Here is a 17,681-nt window from a genome sequence, read left to right as displayed (position 1 = left end):
TATGAAAACCTGTTGTTATCTAAGTTGTAATCAACCTTGTCGTTGTCAGACAAATGTTACTATCTGAACGCTTTTATTCTCAAACGTTGTGAGCGTTTTTGAGACTAAATTTGCGATCACAATTCCAGAGTACAAGTATAGCTGTTATCTGTCTGTATTGCCAGTTTGTCACACTTTTAACTCAGTTTTCATAAGGAATCAAAGCTACCGATTTGTTTAAATTTGGAACTTTGTAGAATCTGCCCTTGTTCGTTTAATTACACCCGTGCACCATGCTGCACAAAACATTTTCTTTTCGGCCTCACCCCCTTTCATCCACAATTTGCCTATTTGGGACAATACCATGATCCGAGAAGAAATTATGAGATGTCAGTCAGTATCGCTCTTTACCATCTACTTAGAAAAACAAATCGTACAATATATATGTAGCAAAAGTCCTTTAAAATACTTTGTCATTCGTCGTTGTCGTCCGAGTTCTGGCTGCCGGCAGGCCCAAAACCAATTGATCCCCTCGTTTCCGGCGAACTTCTCGAGCCGGTCTCTGAGGTAGACACATTGATCCCGTTCTCCGCAAGACTCTTCGGAGTCATCGATGCTGCATCATGATCGATGCGAGACTTCCAGTTTTCTTCGCCAACCTGCTCGTCGTCTTCCTCCTCCTTGACAATGTTTCTAGTGTCCATTTCCTCGCTCACGTCACTATAGGCCTCCCCGTTTTCATCATACAGACTGTCAAGATCCAGATGTTGCAAAGACGGATTCATTAGTTTCTGCTTGCCCCTAACCTTAACGTTCTTTGTAATACGTCCTCCCCTTGTTGATGCGCTCCTGTCACTCACAAGAATACTCTTTGGTTGACGGCTCGCTTTAGAAGGGTGTAATCCAGAATACGCTGAGGTTGTGGCCATTTTATCCTTCGGTTTTGCACTCCTAGGATGCTGGTGCGAAGACGACGCCTCCATCGTAGCATAGCTTTTTGAAGACCCGAAATATTGATAAACGGGAGATTGATAAAAGGCTGCTGAGAGCGGCTGACTGTATGGAAGCAATGGGAAGTCCGAGTAGTATGGCGACGGACCATAGATGCCATACGGGAAGTGGCCTCCAGACGGTAGAGGAACCACTTGTTGGTGGTGGAAAGGATCGAACTCCATGTCCAACAAGTGATTGCCATTTGTAGGGTAAGAAGGATAGCTCAGCAAAACCTGGGGTGAGGAGTTCGAATCTTCCTTGTCACTATTTCCGGAACGTGACTGAGATCTGGACTCGCCAGCAGGGTTGTTACCGTTGGCCAGTGTAGTTGGCGAGGGAACCAGCTGTAGCGTCTGTTGTTGAGCGTAATTATGAGCGTAAGCAGTGGCGTGGCCTGCGTGTGCAAATGTGGCACTCTTAGGTGTCGCAGAGCGCAGTGAATTGGCAACTCTTGGTGTCATGCGTAGGTTCAAAGGATTCGTGGCTGATGGCGGGCCTCCCGATTGGAGTCGACGCTGTTGTGTGCTGTACATCACAGGAACAACCGGTGTAGCCTGATCCAGCAAGTAATCGTCCATAAATAATGCTCTCCCAGGAGAGCCTGCGTACATTGCAGGGTCCATGTATAATGATGGATGGTGGCCGTAGCTGATGTAGCCGGCGTCTTGCGATGAGCCCATGAGGTGGTCTGAGAGCCCTGCTGATTCAGCTGGCAAGAAGTCCAATGGGAAGTCGTCGTCGTCAGTGGTGATGCTTTTGATCTCCTCCTTGACCGACGGATGACTTGCCATGGTGTTCTGGTCGCTGGCTGGGGGTCTCACAACCTGCTCAATATTTGCTTCCGTGTCACCATCATAAATATCGCCTCTTCTCATGCCACTGTCTTTCTCCAAATGTTTCAAGATCTGGTCCGCCAGCGGCATCGAGTGGTCAAACTTGAGCGATAAGGAAGGCTCGCTCATGGCCCGGGTGGTGGCCGGCTGATTAGCATATTCTTTTTTCAAGTCTCTCTCCAGTGCTTCGGCAAACAACTTGTCATGGGGCACACTGAACCAAAAGAACACTTTCTGTTTCTTTTGTGTTCTTAGACATTGATTTTTGTGTAAAAATTTGAGGAAGGGCGACCGCGGATTCTCCAACACGGCGTCGGTGCCGCACTTAAGGGCTCGGAGATCACTGAAGATCCCTTCTTCAAATTTCTTTCTATCAATGATGGTTCGTCCAAAGTGGTGAATCTTGTACGCAATACAGCGCACAATGTCTGTTCCCGTGATGAAGTACAGATTATTCCAGTACACACAGGAGACAAACCCTTCTTCCTTGTTTAAAAAATATCTCCTGATGACCTGGTTTTCATGCCAGTTTACTGGAGCGGTGGCCAGAAAGAACTTTAGGTCATCAATCAATCTCAGTGAGGTTTCCACAGAACTGATCGGGGTCTCTGGAAGATTTTGGTGGCGGGCTGTGGGGTTTTCATTCAAAATTGACCCATTCCCTGTCTCTGCCATGACAATTTGAGTACGGTGTGAAGTATAGTCTAGCAACGGCTTCAGGCCCACCGAGATGTAACAGAATGATTGAGATTAGAATGGGGCTGTTTTTTGTAACTCAGAGAACACCATCAGGATGTCTCAGATACTTATATATTTGTTTCAAGAAATGTTTCTTAATTTCTAAGTACCAGTTTCCGCGACGGTTACCATTATATATCGTGGGAAAAAGATAATGCATTATGAACAATCGCAGATGAAATGTTTGCAGTGTGGAGTTACGCGGGTACCTTTTGTGGCAGCATCATGCAAACAATTGCAACAACCATGACACATTGTGTTCTGGCCAGTGTCATTAAAGCCGGACGTACGACCGGGATCCGAAACGTTTCTGCTCGTTTGTTTCAGCTCCTCATCTAATCTCTCGGGATCCATCGCACAATTCCCACACACCTTCTGCCACATAGACATGTGTCGTATCTAATCCGATATTCGAAATAGGAGCTGCCTTTTCCACATATATCTGTGCTGTCACATCTGCTTTGGTTGCATTGTGGTCCCGCAAAACAGTAATGTATCAGCAATGGCCATTCTCAGTAATAATAAAATACTAATGCCGGTGGACCATATGGACTTCATCACATTAAGCAACCCCAATATAGCTCATGCAGCTCTTAATTACTCTTCTCTATTAATTATCAGGTGTTGTATTTGACGCATTCAGCATACGCCTCATTTCTACGTCTAATCCACCAACCTGGGACTGCCAAGGACCCTACCTTGACTTCGGCTTGTGTTTCTTCTCCTCTTCGGGCTCCTGCTCGCGCACCAGTTCGTCTTTAATTATCCTCTTCCAGTCTGCATACCGTCTAGAGTACAGCTCCATGTGCCAGTTCTTCCACACTTGGCGGCCGTAGCCACTGTTTTTCAGCATCTCGCGATTGTCAAAGAGGATTTTCGCAACCCTGTCTTTATACATATTAAGTCCAAATGTGAATCCCCATAAACAATCAACGATGTGTGATCCGGTTGCGTGGCATGCCAACTCCGCGATGGTTTCTGTCAGTTTGTTGAGTAGTTTCTTGCGGCTGATTGCGTCGACGTCTTTGTTCAGACTCTTTTCCACAACGTGCGAAAAGACACCGTGCTTGCACATGGCCTTCAGCTTGTCGGGATCCATGGCGATCAATACATCAACACACTCTTGCAAGAACTTTGAGTCGTATGCGACAAGCTTTTCCAAGAAAAGTGCTCGCCGCCGCTCGTCGGCTGTGGGCCAGTCGTCTCTCGTATTCCCCAGCGTAGACGTCGACAGTCTGAGAACGCTCTCAAAAATGTCTGAGTTCTCACCAAGACGGAAGAACTGAATAAGCTTATCCACTATCTCTGGCTTCAAATAGTCTCCGCGTTCTTGCGAGATATCTATGATGCTCTGGCCAAAGTCGAACCCGTTGACAATGAGCTCGTTGAGATGCGGAACTAGCTCGTCCAATAGAAACTTCTGGTCTGCAGGCTTGAGCTTCTTCAGCAATGCTCGGATCACGTATGCCCCAGTGGTTTCACGCTTGGCAAGCTTCAAAACACGGTCTTTCATGTACAGCTCGAACAGACGCTCGACGTTTTTGTGACGTTGAGTGGAGATCACCGTCTCCAGAAAATGGGAGCCAACAGCATCCGACAGCAGGTACTCGACGAAAGCTTCCTCTTTCGAGTCCTTTTCATGCGAAACCACATTGAACGTTTTGCACCACAGCGTACGATCTTTGTCGACGATTCCCTCGAGCTGGATCAAGAGCTGGATCACAGGAGACCCAATTTGGTCTATAGCAAGCTCCCGGAGCGACTTTGTGTCGTGCTGCTCATTTACAAGCCTCAGAATGTCTGCCAGCTCGTCCTTGAACGAAGAAGGAGTCATGTACGAGCGTTTGTAGTCTTCATTGTCCTTGATATCGATCATCTTGCGCGCAATCTTGGACTTCTTGGACCGGAGCACGGAGTTCGATTCCACCGTCGACGGAAGCTGTTTCCCTCCTAAAATGAGCAAAATCACACGCAGCACATGCGACGCATACCTGTGGACAACTAGATGGTCCAGCTGCGGTTTAATCTCGGCCAAGAGAAAAAGAAGCATGTTTTCCATCGAGACGTACTCTTCGTCAGCGTCTGGCTCCTCTGGCTCAGAAGTCATTTGTTTTTCAACATACATGGCCATTCTGACCAGATACGTCTCCATCACGTGTGAGGAATACTTTTGGCTGCATAACTGCACGAAATGGCCATTGAACGCACTGAAGAGTTGTTTCATCTGACGCTCCGTGGCCACCAAAACAAGTCTTTCCATCAGCTTGGAGCATATCTGGTTCGTGACTAGCTTCAGCTCTTTGCCCTTCGATTCCTCGTAAACACCCGCAACAAAATACTCACGTTCCTCGCTGCTACTAAATGCATTGATATTAAGCGTAGACTCTGCCTGTTTGAAGTATTCTAATTCCGTAGAATCAAGCAGCCCAAAGAATGGCGTTGCTTCCTTGATATTGGGCTCTGGGGTCTCTTCAATGTTCTCGTCGAGCTTTTCCTTTCTCTTGTCTCGTCTACCTCTAGGTTTACCCATCAGATCTATTTTTTCTAAATTTTTTCTAAACTTTTCAAAATAACGTAATCGTAAAAATATATCACAAAAAACCTTTCTTGTACTTGCTTCCAGATGGATTTAGATCCTGAATTCGCTCCTTCGCCTGAACACTCGGAAGACGAAAACAACGACGATGGCAAAAAGGCGCCAGACGCATTGAAGGGTGCTAATGGTGCCTACGCATGGGAAGACCAGTACAGACGTTCGTGGGATATAGTGCAGGAGGATGAGAGCGGAAGTATCGAATCCATCGTGTCTGGCCTCGTCGAGTCACAGAAAAAACGATATATGAAAAACATCACGCCTTTCCAACGTGGAATTATTCGTACAATGGTGCTGGTACTGGACTTCTCTAACGTGATGATGGAAAAAGACTTCAGACCCAATCGAGTGTCTGTGATGATTTCGAACGCCATAGAATTTGTCGGGGAGTTTTTCGATCAAAACCCAATCTCGCAGCTGAGCATAGTCATCATGCGCAACGGCGTTGCCCAGCTTGTTTCTGAAGTGAGCGGCAATCCTCACGACCACATTGAAGCACTAAAGAATATTCGAAAACTAGAACCTCAAGGGTATCCTTCTTTACAGAACGCTTTGGAAATGTGCCGAGGCCTCCTGTTGCATGTTGCGTCACACTGCACGCGAGAGGTGTTGGTGATATTCGGTGCGCTGTTTACTTCAGATCCAGGGAATATACATAAAACGATTCAGGATCTGGTGCGAGAAAAAATCACCGTGCGTGTGATTGGGCTAACAGCACAGGTGGCTGTTTGCCAGGAGCTCTGCCGAATGACAAACTACGGAGATCTAAAAAACTCGTACCATGTGGTGTTGTACGAGCAGCATTTCAAAGAGCTGTTCATGGACGCTGTCACGCCCTTGGCAGTGACAAAAGTCGAATCACAGAAGAAAGACGGGTTCACCCTTGTGAAAATGGGCTTCCCATCGCGAGTGAGCGATAACCAGCCGACGTTTTGCTCCTGCCATTCGAAGGCGGTGTATGGGGGCTATATCTGTCCTAACTGTAAAAGCAAGGTGTGTGTGCTGCCCACAGTGTGTCCGTGTTGCGATCTGATGCTGATTCTGTCCACACACCTTGCACGGTCGTACCACCACCTATTTCCGCTGAAGCTGTTCCAGGAAGTGCCCGTGAGCGAAGAGTATAGCTCGAGCCACTGCTTTGGCTGCCAAACGCAGTTCCCGCCCGGCGTGGCGCCATCGACGCGACGAGAGTACCACACGAGCTCGCGGTACCGCTGCCAGGACTGCGCCAAGGACTTTTGCATCGACTGCGACGTGTTTATCCACGAGGTGTTGCACAACTGCCCCGGCTGCGAGGCCGATAGCAGAAAGCTATAAAAAATTCTATGTATGCGCTCGTAACCATTTTATCAGTAAAACGTACACCTTTGACTTTTATATTCGCCAACTGCAGAACCAAAACAGATGTCTACCACGAAGTCGGTAATAAGAACCATCAAAAATGTGGCCAACGGCTACTCCAATGTGCAGGTGATGGTTAGAAATGCCACCAGTAACGATCCCACAGGTCCCACGACCGCCCAGATGGCAGATGTGGCCAACCATACGTACGAAAACGGAGAGTTCTTAGAGGTGATGGATATCATCGACCGTCGGCTGAACGACAAGGGAAAGAACTGGCGGCACATTGCCAAGTCGCTCACTCTCTTGGACTACCTGGTGCGGTACGGGTCCGAGGACGTGGTTTTGTGGGCGAAGGAGAATATTTACATCATCAAAACCTTGAGAGAATTCCAGGTAAACGACATGCTGGGAGCCGACCAAGGAGCCATTATTCGAGTGAAGGCTAAAGAGTTGACGGCGTTGTTGCGCGATGACGAAAGACTGAACCAGGAGCGAGAGCTGGCTAGACAGAGAATGGCCGATAGACGGACCAGGAGGAAAAACCGGATGTCACCTGACGAGGACGAGTACGACGAGGCCTTGCAGAAGGCGTTGGAGGAGAGCCGCCTGACGGCCGAGGAGGAGGCCCGCAGACGCAGAAACCAGAGCGACGAGAGTTTGGAGAAAGCCATCCAGCTCAGCCTCGAGGAGGAAGAGATGCGGAAACGCAACAACAATCTGCTCGATTTGGACGACAACAACACGCAGCCGCCTCAGGTGTTCGGCTACTATCCACAAGGACAAGACATGGGTCAGATCATTGGCTACGATATGTACGGCAACCCGGTGTACGCCAACCAGCAGATGAACACCGGGTATCTCCAGAACGCGTACCAGGACGTGGCGATGCAGCAGCAGATGTATCAACAGCAGCTGTACGAGCAGCAACTGGCGCAGCAGCAGGCACAGCAGATGGCTGCGTACCAGCAACAACTGGCTCAACAACAGCTCCTTTTGCAACAACAACAACAGCAGCAGCAGCAACAGCAGCAGGTTCCGCTTAAGACAGGCTCGAACAACCCATTCGCTCATCTCCAGCAACAGCAGCAGCCACAGCAGCAGCAGGTGCCTTCGCAGCCTGCAAAGCCAGCTGAGCAAGGCCAACAGCAAGAGCCTCTTAGACAGACACCGACCGGTATTCAGAAGATGAACGAGCAGTATTCGAAATTGAACGCCTTGCTCGCCACCGGCACGGGCGTGGACACGTTTGGAAACATCGGTGACACGAGAATCCCTGCACAACACACAAAAACCGGAACATTCATCAACTCGTACGGAACAGGAATCAAGCAGGAGACTGGCTCCAACTCGGCCAATCCATTCTTCGATACACAATATACAGGAATTCCATCCACGGGAATCACGCCTTCATACACGGGATACGGTTTCGGGAACCAGCAGGCGCAGAAGTCGGGCTCCAACGCCAACGGAGCCAGTCTGATTGACCTCTAGAGTTTTTTAGACTCATACATTTTCAGCAAGTCCTGCAACCGCCTTTTCTCCACACGTTCGGCCTCGAGCTCCTGCTCGAACCGTTCGTTCATGCCCGCGACCAACTTTTTGAACTCGAGTCTCAAAATCGACACGCTGACGTTGTTCTTGGTAGGGGACGAGGTGGCCGCGAAAGATTGGTCCTCGTGGTATGATGTGAGAGGCGTTGATGGAGAAGACGACTGACTTGCTCCCCGACTAAACGAGAGCGGTCTTTCGGCCGTCGTGTCGCCCAGACGGTCGACCTTCAGAAGGTTCAACTGCTTGGCCTGGTCAATGGTTTCCCGTTGTTTGTTGGCCAATTGCATTTGTAACTCACTGTTTTGTAGCTCCAATTTCAATAACTGAGACGTTTGTTTAGAAAGCTCGCTGTTCGATTTGTTGAGCAGCTCCTGTGATTGGCTGAGCTTCTGTCGCAGCTCGCTGAGGACAGTGTTATGGAGCTCGCGTTCGTCCTCGAACTTGCGCGTCAGGTAGTTGTGAGCGAATTGCAGGTCCGTCAATGCCGTTCTCAATTCCTCCACGTCGGACGACTCCTGCTTGTTGCCAATGTCTTTCGTGAACCGGTGCGTCTCGGAGATAGGCGTGGTTTTCGAGCCATTCACAAGAGCAGCAATGCAATCAGAACACCATTCGATTCGGCCAGTCAGACTGCGCATCTTTTCAATGTCAGGCTCAGGAAGTTCGACGTTGTTCTGCACAGACATCGACACCACCTTAGACACAAGCCCCTCCAGCGATCGCTCCACGTCGCTGGCCACGAAAGCAGGATTCTGGTCTAGGAACATGTCCTGCACGTATCCCAGCTGCGCAACGAGAATTTCATGGCTAGTCAGCTTTGTCTGAAGTAAGTCCAAGTCCTTGTCAATCTGGACAAACCGTTCAACCACCTGTGGTTGAGGTCTGTCTGCCAACTCTTTGAGTAATTGTGTTTTTGATGCTTTTAACTCTTCGATCTGGTTCTTGACGTGTCTCGCTCCTTCCAGCGTCAGAATCTCCTTTCCTTCCGATTCCTCGTGTAATTTGGCTAAAGTCCGCTCTATCAGGACGTTCAACTCAACAGGATCGATACCTTCGCGCTGAAGCTTGAAAGATCGCGCGCTTGGATCATCAATTATCTGTTTAAGACGCTGATTCAAAACACTGTTTGGCCGTCTGCGGCTTTGTTCCTTGTGGTCACGAAGCTGAATTGCCAGCTTCCGCGGATCCTGTAGGTCAAAAACGGGGTTTGGTTGACAAGTTTGACGCGTCTCTAACAGTTTTAAAGCAAGCGAGCTCATTATTTATTTATGTTTTTTTCCTCGAAATTTGATTTACTACTCGAAATTTCAGTTTCATCAATATTTTCTGATATAATGCAATCTATTTAGCACTTGTCGTGACCCCGCATCCTGAGTCCAATATCAAACTGTTATGGGCAAACTTAAAAACTGTACTTGGAACACACTTCTTCGATACGCTGCAGCAGCTCGTCCTTTCGAGACTGCGGAATGTAGGAACCTTTGACTCCATTCTGGGCAATTAACTTCCACGTTGAGACATCCAGACCAAACTTCGATTGAACGGCGAGGTAGTTATCTAAGATGTAGCCTCCGAAGTAGGCAGGGTCGTCAGAGTTGATTGAGAATGGAACACCAGCTTCAATCCACTCCCTAATAGGTAGCTCGGCAATGTCTTGCACAACACGGAGCTTCAAATTCGACATCGGACATAAAGACAGCATTGTTTGGCTGTCCGCAAGCCTCTTGATTAACTGTGGATCCTTGATGGAATTGACACCGTGATCAATACGTGTGACTTTTAGCAAATCCAGAGAGTTGTGGATGTACTCGGGTCCTCCTTCCTCACCAGCATGAGCTGTCAAAAGTACTTCAGGATGGTGTTTGGCCATATGCTCATAGCATTCTTTGAAAAGCTCTGGCGGGAAAGGTTTTTCAGAGGAGTCTAGACCAAGTCCGTGTATCAGTCCCTGCTCGTAGTAAGGCTTGGCCAAGGCAATGGTGTCCAACCCATCTTGAGATGGCAAGTGTCTCAGAAGACACATGATCAGTTTAGTCGTAATCCCTAACTCTGCCTCAGCCTTGTCGCATGCCTTTCTGAATCCCTTAACAACGGTCTCCATACTGATGCCCCTCTCGATGTGGCCCTGAGGATCAAAAAATGTCTCGGCATGATGTAAGCCATCTGCGTGTGCTTTTCTGAAGTATGCCCAGGCTAGTTCAAAAAAATCGTCCTCAGTGATTAAAACACTCATTCCCACATAGTACAAGTCCAAAAAATCCTGTAGATCTTTGAAGTTGTCATACTTGTACTGCAAATCATCCACAGTCTTTGGAAAATGATCTGGGAGTTGTATGTTGTTTCTAGCAGCCAAAGGGAAAAGAAGTTCAGGGCCCAATGTTCCTTCCAAGTGGACATGATGTTCGCACTTTGGAAGCTCATGGAGGAACTGGTGCATCTCTGGGGTCACTGTGTGCGTCATGATAGCAAAGTCTTGGTGCTAAGATAAATTTTTTAGTGAACAATAGAACCGTTTCTGCATTTCTTTTTTAATCTGCCGTGTTAAAATATGCCAAATACGGCTGTTTAAAAATTAAAGGTCAGATCTTGGATCTGATAGCTTCAGATTAGGGGATTTTCCGGCTTTTCAAGCTGCTGTAGCCAGGAACTGAGTCAAAATTCAGTTCTGCCTTCATTGTAATATTTTGCAGCTAGGAGAGCACCCCCAATTTGATTAGTGAAATAGAAAAACGAGCCTAGCAAGGGCACACTCTCCAATAGATTAGCCACGAAACCAAAACTCCAGTAATCTCCCTCCCTCTCTTTAATTAGGTACCTCACCTGGCGGCCTCTGAGTCTGGTCAGCTTGTAATACCGCTTCTCGAAGCTGTTTCCTTTTGCAACCGCACTGTTGAAGCTCAAGGCCATTGGGCCAATGAGGGGAATAAAACTCAGTAAAACTGGTCTCAGGTCGGAATAAACACTTCCTGGAATGGTCACCGGAGCCCATAGAGAATTCTCCCAAAGCTTGTCGCCAAAAGTGGGTCCAACAACTCTTTTCAGTTTGCCTGGTATAACCACTTTCTCCAACCCTTCACGGCACAAAATATTGTCAAAAAGGGAATCCATGGGCCGGGGAATCAGATAATTGTCCAAGATGTAGCTCGTGATAAAGTTGGCTTCCTGTGCAGTCACGCCTGCTCCCACGAGTAATCCAAACGGACCGCAACAGCACATCGCCACAGAGATGTTGAGCAAAAACAACGTGCTAAAAACAGATAAAAAGACAGATATATGAACAATCAAAATTGGAGGTATCAGCCTGAGGTAAATGGGCCACAAAGAAGGGTTCTCAAAAAAATAAATCACGCCCTGAATAGGATATTGTGCAGCTCCAGATTGTAGGATTCCGCGTGCAATGGTTACTGGCCGGGACACTTCCATAAAGAGCCGCGCGTTGACGGCATCGGTCAAGGAGGACATAAAGGGTATTGTAAGGCGCTAAGGATATTGCCCCTTTTTTTTTTACAATAGCTGTGCTATATTTTGAAGATGTCTGATTTTTTTCCGATTACATAAGCAGCTGTGAATTAGTCTAGTCGAAGAGACCGAAGCCCATGTCGTCATCTTCCTCTTCTTCTTCTTCAGCAGCAGCCTCCTCAGCGGCAGCCTCAGGAGCACCGGCAGCGGCACCAGAAGCAGCAGCGGCAGCTGGAGCACCAGTTGGGACACTGGACATCTTTTCGGTACCTTCAGCGATGAGTTCTTCAACGGATTTGCCTTCAACTTCGGCAATCAGCTTGTCAAGCTTTTCAGATTCCACTTCAATACCAACAGACTCGAGCACCTTGGTGACGTCGGCGGCAGATGGGGAGGTGTTTCCAGCTTGAACAAGCAAAAGGTAAGCAGCGATGTATTTCACTTGATGTTAGTATTGCGGGGATATGACGAGTCTAGATAGAATATGGGAGGCTGTGGGAATGTGGCGTCCCCGCCATGGGACCCAATAACGTCTCCTTCACCTATTCGTCCATTCGTGGTACTCACTTTTTGTGCTATGTTGAAGATGTTGAATTTCTTCAATATTTCTGATTGACACCTTGCACCGCACTGGAAAATTTTCAGGATCCGCACACGACGTACGCAGTCACAAACTTTTTGTTCCGCACCAGTATCGGTCTGGTCTGAGGTGTGCAATAGTGAGCCCTGGCCTCAGAGTGCAAAGATTTTTCATACACTTTTACAAATCTAATCATTCAACACAACACCATGTCTCAAGTCGAACAAAGAAAGAAGAGAACTTTCAAGACTTTCTCTTTCAAGGGAGTTGACCTTGCTGACCTCCTTGAGCTGTCCACCGAGGACTTCGCCAAATTGTGCCATGCCAGAGTTAGAAGAAGATTTTCCAGAGGTCTCGGTTCCAAGCCAATGGGTTTGATCAAGAAGTTGAGAGCTGCCAAGCTTGCTGCTGGTCCAAACGAGAAGCCAGCCATCGTCAAGACCCACCTCAGAAACATGATCGTCATGCCAGAAATGATCGGCTCTCTTATTGGAATCTACAACGGTAAGGTGTTCAACACCATCGAAGTCAAGCCAGAGATGGTTGGCCACTATCTTGGAGAGTTCTCCATCACCTACAACCCTGTCCAGCACGGAAAAGCATCCTCTGGTTCTAAGTTGAAACTTTATTAGAACAGCTAATGAAATACAATAAGTACCTATTTTATCATACCAGGTTCATCTCTTTGAGATCCTGCTGGGCCTCCTCACCCGTACAGCTTTTCAGGTCGTTCAGCGAGCTTGGGAATCCTCCAGTGTATTTTTCTATGCCCTTCAAGCTGCTGAGCTCGTGGTAAAGTGCGTTTCTTTGAACCACCAGCCGGTTTATTGCGCTCTGCGAATTCACGTTTGCAGCAGTGATGTCTCCGTTGTATTGGTAATAGTCCGGTAGGTTCAAAGTGATGTTGTCCATGGCCCGTCGTTCCTTGTTGATCTCGTACCAGTTCGACGTTATGTTCGTAATCTCTTCGTTCTTCAGGTCCTGACAGCACTTGATGAACTGCTGGTGTATCGCCACTCGTGTAGCTCGCGTCTGGTTGTCCAGGCATTTAAGCTTGTATTTTTGCAGGTTCACGTATCGCGCAACTTTGGCCTGGAAGTTATTCTCGATCATGTTGGAGTAGTTGATGAAGTCTGGGTGCTTGTTCGAATTGCAGAGTTCCAGCTCAAATAACAGCTTGTTCATCTGTGTCTCATACAGTTTGTCTTTCAACAGCGCAAACTCAATCTCAATATTCTTTATCTCTTCCAAGGCATTTAACCTGATGTGTTCTTTGGCTTTCTCCTCTTCCCCTTCTTTCTGGCTATTGCGCTCCTCCTTGTCCTCGCCTGTGTCTTGGTCTTCCTCCATTCCCGACTCTTCTTCGGCCTGTTCTCCCGCGTCTTCCTCCTCGCCGCTGAGTTTCTCGTCTTCTTCCTGCTTGTTTGTTTCAGCAAGCTTCGCGAGCCTGCTCTCTTCGACGCTGTCCATCCTATCTGTCTCCGCCTCTGACGAATTAATCTCGCTCACCTCGCTGGACGGGTTCTTCCTGTCGTTGACTCCCGTTGATCCTGTGTCCTCGGCCGCTGTAGCTTCCCCCATAGAAAACACACCTTTGAAGATTAAGAAAATAAAGGGTAGTGCAACACTAAAAAGGCTATCAAAAAATTTATTTTCTCTTGAACTATACATATGTCTGATTCGCTGGCCACGCTCTTTGCACAGCCCTCCAGGATCGACAACAAGGAGCTGGTTGCTCGCAAACGGACTCTGGTTGAGCTCCCAAAGACTGAAGAGGAGGAACGGGCGCTGGAGGCAGGACAACAGCCGAATAAAAGAGCAAAAAGAGCTGCAGATTTTGCTAAGTCTCGCAAAGAGGAGTCTTCAGCCACTACTCCGACCCCCAAATATGATCCTGCCGCTGAGAAGGAGAAGAATAAGCGCACGATTTTTATTGGAAATTTACCTACAGCCATCATGGCTTCCAAAAAAGCTACCAAGGAACTGAAGGCTCTTTTCAAGCCTTTTGGCAAGATCGAGTCCATGAGATTCAGATCTTTTGCAGTCCAGTCCAATCTTCCTCGAAAAGCTGCCTACATTTTGCATAACGTGAAAGACGACGATACCACCAACTGCTACATGGTGTTTGAAAAAGAGGAAGATTCGTTTAAGGCTGTGGAGTTGAACGGAACCGTGTTCATGGATCACCATCTAAGAGTTGACCATGTTGCCCGGCCCTTGAAGCATGATAACAAACTCTCTGTTTTTGTTGGAAATCTTGATTTTGAGGAGACAGAGGAATCCTTGTGGAGATTCTTCAACGAGACGTGTTCGCCAGATAAGTCGAATGTCATTGCTAATGTGCGGCTAGTTAGAGATTCCAAGACCAACTATGGGAAAGGGTTTGCGATTGTACAATTCACAGATACAAACTATGTTTCTAAAGCATTGTTACAAAACAAAAAAGAGCTCACAACATCGAAGAAACCTAGAGAGCTTCGCATCACGCGCTGCAGGAACCAGGCTGTGGCTCCAGTAAAGGACAGAAAACTCGGATCGGCTGTGAAAGCCGGCAAAGTGGTCCTGGAAGGTGAGAGAGCCAAAAAGGGTACTCGTGTCAAGGGTATCAAGAGCGGTGGTCACGCAGGCGGTAAAAAGAAGCCAAGAAACCCTGAGGGAAGAGCTGCAAGAAGGAGTAAGGAGTTCAGGAAAAAGCTGGGCGCTGAATGACTTGATGTAAAATAGACTAATTAAAATTCTATTAATTTTAAAAATACCTTATATAAATAATTGTGCGTATTTTTGGTAGCTGGGCGTGTTGTCCTCCAATCTTGTGATTGGTCGCGTCCAAGTGAGGCTTGCAATAATGTCGCTCGACAGCTCTGGACATGGTCGGATCATTTCAGGATAAAGGTGCTCTGCGTTTCGGTTTTTCAAGGTGGCTCGAATCATGTTGCGGAAAGCTTCGTGCTGCTGACTATTGTGATATAAAAATTTGAGAACAGTGTAGTAGTTTTCGTGAGCACCGAGCGAGTGTAGATGGAGCTTCAAAAGCTTATTGTACACAAGTTTTCTCTTTGATAAGGATATAGGACATTTGGAGTGAAAATATTCGAGCATAGAGATCGACTTGTACATCTCGCCTTTATGCGCTGGTTGCACAATAAGCTGCTGGAGATGAGAGAACTTGAGCGGGCGTCTCATTTGAAAAACATCAACACTTTTGATTAAACAGTCGAGGTTGTAATAAAAGGAGTATATCCGGATATAGTTGACTGGATGAATACTACCGGAAAGCTGGCAAAATGAGTCTGGGTACCGCCTCAAAAACTCGATGGCCTGCTGCGAAGTACGCAGCTCATTCTCTTTGATCTTCAGTACTTGCCAGATACTTCTCTGAAGAGGAATTTTGACTCGCAGCATGCTGTGCAGGTAGTCTTTTGCTGATTCTTTAGGGAGCAGCATCAACAAGCTCGTCCACGAGGCCAGTGTCGGGTCCAGATCGTACTCAATGATCTTGTCCACGCACGCGTCGACTATTCGCTCCTTCGATTGTCTGTCCAAATGGATAGCCGAGTTCAGCACTAGATTCACCCATTTTATGCGAGGTTCGATTCCTACCGAGGGAGCCATGTTGAAGATCAGGTTGAGCATTGTTGCACAATGATTGTAGCTGTGAAGAAACGAAAGCAGCTGATCAACTGTCTGGTCAGTTAGTAGAGGCAAATTCTCGTCCTTGAGAATGTCATGATATAGTATATTCAGTACCGTGGAGGACTCTTTGGGAGATGGCCTAGCACAGGTCAGATACGTGGTGTAATTTGCCAATGCTTTTGCATCCGTAAGATTTTTAGGAGGTCTGATTCTGCGGGCCTGCTTAGGAACCAAAGAACTGTCAGGCTTTGTCAGGATCTGCAATTTGTGGTCCCAGAATTCATCTGTCAGGGAACTCTTTAGACCAAACTTGTGTCGGGCAAATTCGACATAGCGGGAGACGTATTTTGGCAGAAGAGGACGCAAGGGCGCAAACTCATCTCTGGCAACATTTCTAGATACACCAATGGATGAAAACCTTACAAATACTATTGATTGGGTCCGCAGCATGAGGTAGAAATGGTGGGGTAGTTTTCCAAAAATCAGATTACCTAAAAAAATCCTTATCATCGTATCAGTATGGGTTCCCAGGCATCCAAAATCGTTGAACCAAAATATACACCAGTGAGAAGCGCTAATGACGACGACGAGCTTCTGTTGAAGCTACAGACAAGACTTGGCCAGCAAGACGGGTCCAAAGACGCCCCACTGAGCCTGAGTAACCTCTCCAAGTGGGAGGCAAATTTGCTGGCAGACCCAAAGAATAGACTAGCTCTGAACTGTTTCACCAGCCATGACATCACTGAGATAGTTGCACAGACGGCAGCCATCAACTTGGACAACGTCGACTTGTTCAATGTAAATGTCAAGTTTGAAGGCGCACCCATCACCAACCAGAAGTCATCCGGTAGATGTTGGCTTTTTGCATCCACCAACGTGTTTAAGGAGTTTATGAAGGCCAAGCACCAGCTGGAAAGCTTTGAATTTTCGCAAAATTACCTCTTTTTCTACGACAAGCTGGAGAAGTCGAACTGGTTCCTGAACAGGATTATTGACTCTGCCGATGAGGAAATCGACTCTAGATTGGTCCAGTACCTCATGCAGACTCCGGAAAACGACGGTGGTCAGTGGGATATGGTGGTGAACCTAGTTAAGACGTACGGTCTTGTTCCGAAGTCCGTCTATCCGGACTCGGCTTCGTCCATTAGCTCCAGCGGTCTAAACTACCTGGTGAACAACAAGCTACGGGAGTTCGCGCTCATTTTGCGTAAGCTGAGCACCAGCGAGAAAAACGAGGACATTGAAAGCGTCAAAACGTCGATGCTGAACGAGATCTTCAACATTTTGGCCTTGACTCTGGGACTACCTCCAAAGCCTGACGATGAGATCACCTGGGAGTACAAGGACAAATATGGCAACTTCCATTCCGTCAAGACTACCCCATTGGGAGTGTACAACGACCTTTTGGGCTTCGATGCTGCCAAATACTTCTCGCTCATTCATGACCCAAGAAACACCGAGGGACTGTACACGGTGGACAAGCTGGGCAACATTGAAGGTGGAAAGCCTATAGAGTACGTCAACACGTCTATTGACAACCTCAAGCAGGCGGCCATTGCTATGCTACAGGCAAACCATCCTGTATTTTTCGGGTGCGACGTTGGCAAGTTTGGCAAGACTGATTTGGGCCTTTTGGATGTCGACTCGTGGGACTACCAACTGGGCTTTGGCACCAACATGCACCTGACCAAGAAGCAGCGTCTGATGACAGGCTCATCGCAAATGACGCACGCCATGGTACTTGTCGGTGTCCATCTTATTGACGGAAAGCCTGTTCGCTGGAAGGTGGAGAACTCCTGGGGTGAGTACGGGGCACATAAGGGCTACTACGTTATGAGCGACAAGTGGTTCGACGAGTACGTTTTCCAGATTGTCACGAGCGAGAGATTTGCGGCTGCCAAGCTAACAGATATCTGGAAGAGCAAGGATTACAAAGTCCTACCATACTATGATCCAATGGGTGCTCTGGCCTAATTTT

General features: G+C 47.6%; 13 protein-coding genes across 13 annotated transcripts; 5 read left to right on the top strand and 8 right to left on the bottom strand.

Annotated features, from left to right (window-relative positions):
* Positions 1-452: 452 nt before the first annotated feature.
* Positions 453-2,480, bottom strand: KL928_002571 (uncharacterized protein; the record flags this gene model as incomplete). The annotated part of the gene is made up of 1 exon (XM_043203062.1): positions 453-2,480. The coding sequence occupies one exon, from the start codon at positions 2,478-2,480 to the stop codon at positions 453-455; it is 2,028 nt and encodes a 675-aa protein (XP_043059725.1).
* Positions 2,481-3,237: 757 nt separating this feature from the next.
* KL928_002570 (uncharacterized protein) lies at positions 3,238-5,073 on the bottom strand (the record flags this gene model as incomplete). The annotated part of the gene is made up of 1 exon (XM_043203061.1): positions 3,238-5,073. The coding sequence occupies one exon, from the start codon at positions 5,071-5,073 to the stop codon at positions 3,238-3,240; it is 1,836 nt and encodes a 611-aa protein (XP_043059724.1).
* A 93-nt stretch (positions 5,074-5,166) lies between these two features.
* On the top strand, positions 5,167-6,453 carry KL928_002569 (uncharacterized protein; the record flags this gene model as incomplete). Its single annotated transcript, XM_043203059.1, has 1 exon — positions 5,167-6,453. The coding sequence occupies one exon, from the start codon at positions 5,167-5,169 to the stop codon at positions 6,451-6,453; it is 1,287 nt and encodes a 428-aa protein (XP_043059723.1).
* An 87-nt stretch (positions 6,454-6,540) lies between these two features.
* KL928_002568 (uncharacterized protein) lies at positions 6,541-7,971 on the top strand (the record flags this gene model as incomplete). The annotated part of the gene is made up of 1 exon (XM_043203058.1): positions 6,541-7,971. The coding sequence occupies one exon, from the start codon at positions 6,541-6,543 to the stop codon at positions 7,969-7,971; it is 1,431 nt and encodes a 476-aa protein (XP_043059722.1).
* A 12-nt stretch (positions 7,972-7,983) lies between these two features.
* On the bottom strand, positions 7,984-9,290 carry KL928_002567 (uncharacterized protein; the record flags this gene model as incomplete). Its single annotated transcript, XM_043203057.1, has 2 exons — positions 7,984-8,208; positions 8,442-9,290. 2 exons carry the CDS (start codon positions 9,288-9,290, stop codon positions 7,984-7,986), a joined length of 1,074 nt encoding a protein of 357 aa, XP_043059721.1.
* A 143-nt stretch (positions 9,291-9,433) lies between these two features.
* On the bottom strand, positions 9,434-10,492 carry KL928_002566 (uncharacterized protein; the record flags this gene model as incomplete). The annotated part of the gene is made up of 1 exon (XM_043203056.1): positions 9,434-10,492. The coding sequence occupies one exon, from the start codon at positions 10,490-10,492 to the stop codon at positions 9,434-9,436; it is 1,059 nt and encodes a 352-aa protein (XP_043059720.1).
* A 191-nt stretch (positions 10,493-10,683) lies between these two features.
* KL928_002565 (uncharacterized protein) lies at positions 10,684-11,493 on the bottom strand (the record flags this gene model as incomplete). Its single annotated transcript, XM_043203055.1, has 1 exon — positions 10,684-11,493. The coding sequence occupies one exon, from the start codon at positions 11,491-11,493 to the stop codon at positions 10,684-10,686; it is 810 nt and encodes a 269-aa protein (XP_043059719.1).
* Positions 11,494-11,605: 112 nt separating this feature from the next.
* KL928_002564 (uncharacterized protein) lies at positions 11,606-12,244 on the bottom strand (the record flags this gene model as incomplete). Its single annotated transcript, XM_043203054.1, has 2 exons — positions 11,606-11,931; positions 12,166-12,244. 2 exons carry the CDS (start codon positions 12,242-12,244, stop codon positions 11,606-11,608), a joined length of 405 nt encoding a protein of 134 aa, XP_043059718.1.
* A 35-nt stretch (positions 12,245-12,279) lies between these two features.
* Positions 12,280-12,702, top strand: KL928_002563 (uncharacterized protein; the record flags this gene model as incomplete). Its single annotated transcript, XM_043203053.1, has 1 exon — positions 12,280-12,702. One exon carries the CDS (start codon positions 12,280-12,282, stop codon positions 12,700-12,702), a length of 423 nt encoding a protein of 140 aa, XP_043059717.1.
* A 34-nt stretch (positions 12,703-12,736) lies between these two features.
* Positions 12,737-13,651, bottom strand: KL928_002562 (uncharacterized protein; the record flags this gene model as incomplete). Its single annotated transcript, XM_043203052.1, has 1 exon — positions 12,737-13,651. One exon carries the CDS (start codon positions 13,649-13,651, stop codon positions 12,737-12,739), a length of 915 nt encoding a protein of 304 aa, XP_043059716.1.
* Positions 13,652-13,741: 90 nt separating this feature from the next.
* Positions 13,742-14,779, top strand: KL928_002561 (uncharacterized protein; the record flags this gene model as incomplete). Its single annotated transcript, XM_043203051.1, has 1 exon — positions 13,742-14,779. One exon carries the CDS (start codon positions 13,742-13,744, stop codon positions 14,777-14,779), a length of 1,038 nt encoding a protein of 345 aa, XP_043059715.1.
* Positions 14,780-14,827: 48 nt separating this feature from the next.
* Positions 14,828-16,153, bottom strand: KL928_002560 (uncharacterized protein; the record flags this gene model as incomplete). The annotated part of the gene is made up of 1 exon (XM_043203050.1): positions 14,828-16,153. One exon carries the CDS (start codon positions 16,151-16,153, stop codon positions 14,828-14,830), a length of 1,326 nt encoding a protein of 441 aa, XP_043059714.1.
* Positions 16,154-16,222: 69 nt separating this feature from the next.
* Positions 16,223-17,677, top strand: KL928_002559 (uncharacterized protein; the record flags this gene model as incomplete). Its single annotated transcript, XM_043203048.1, has 1 exon — positions 16,223-17,677. The coding sequence occupies one exon, from the start codon at positions 16,223-16,225 to the stop codon at positions 17,675-17,677; it is 1,455 nt and encodes a 484-aa protein (XP_043059713.1).
* Between the last annotated feature and the right edge of the window lie 4 nt (positions 17,678-17,681).

This window comes from Ogataea angusta (genome assembly GCF_019207475.1).
Source record: "Ogataea angusta isolate 61-244 chromosome Unknown 61-244_NODE_5_length_850226_cov_91.758892, whole genome shotgun sequence".
Taxonomy (NCBI): domain Eukaryota; kingdom Fungi; phylum Ascomycota; class Pichiomycetes; order Pichiales; family Pichiaceae; genus Ogataea; species Ogataea angusta.
The sequence above is the reverse complement of the archived record's forward strand: the minus strand, read 5'-3'. Positions and strand labels throughout refer to the sequence as shown.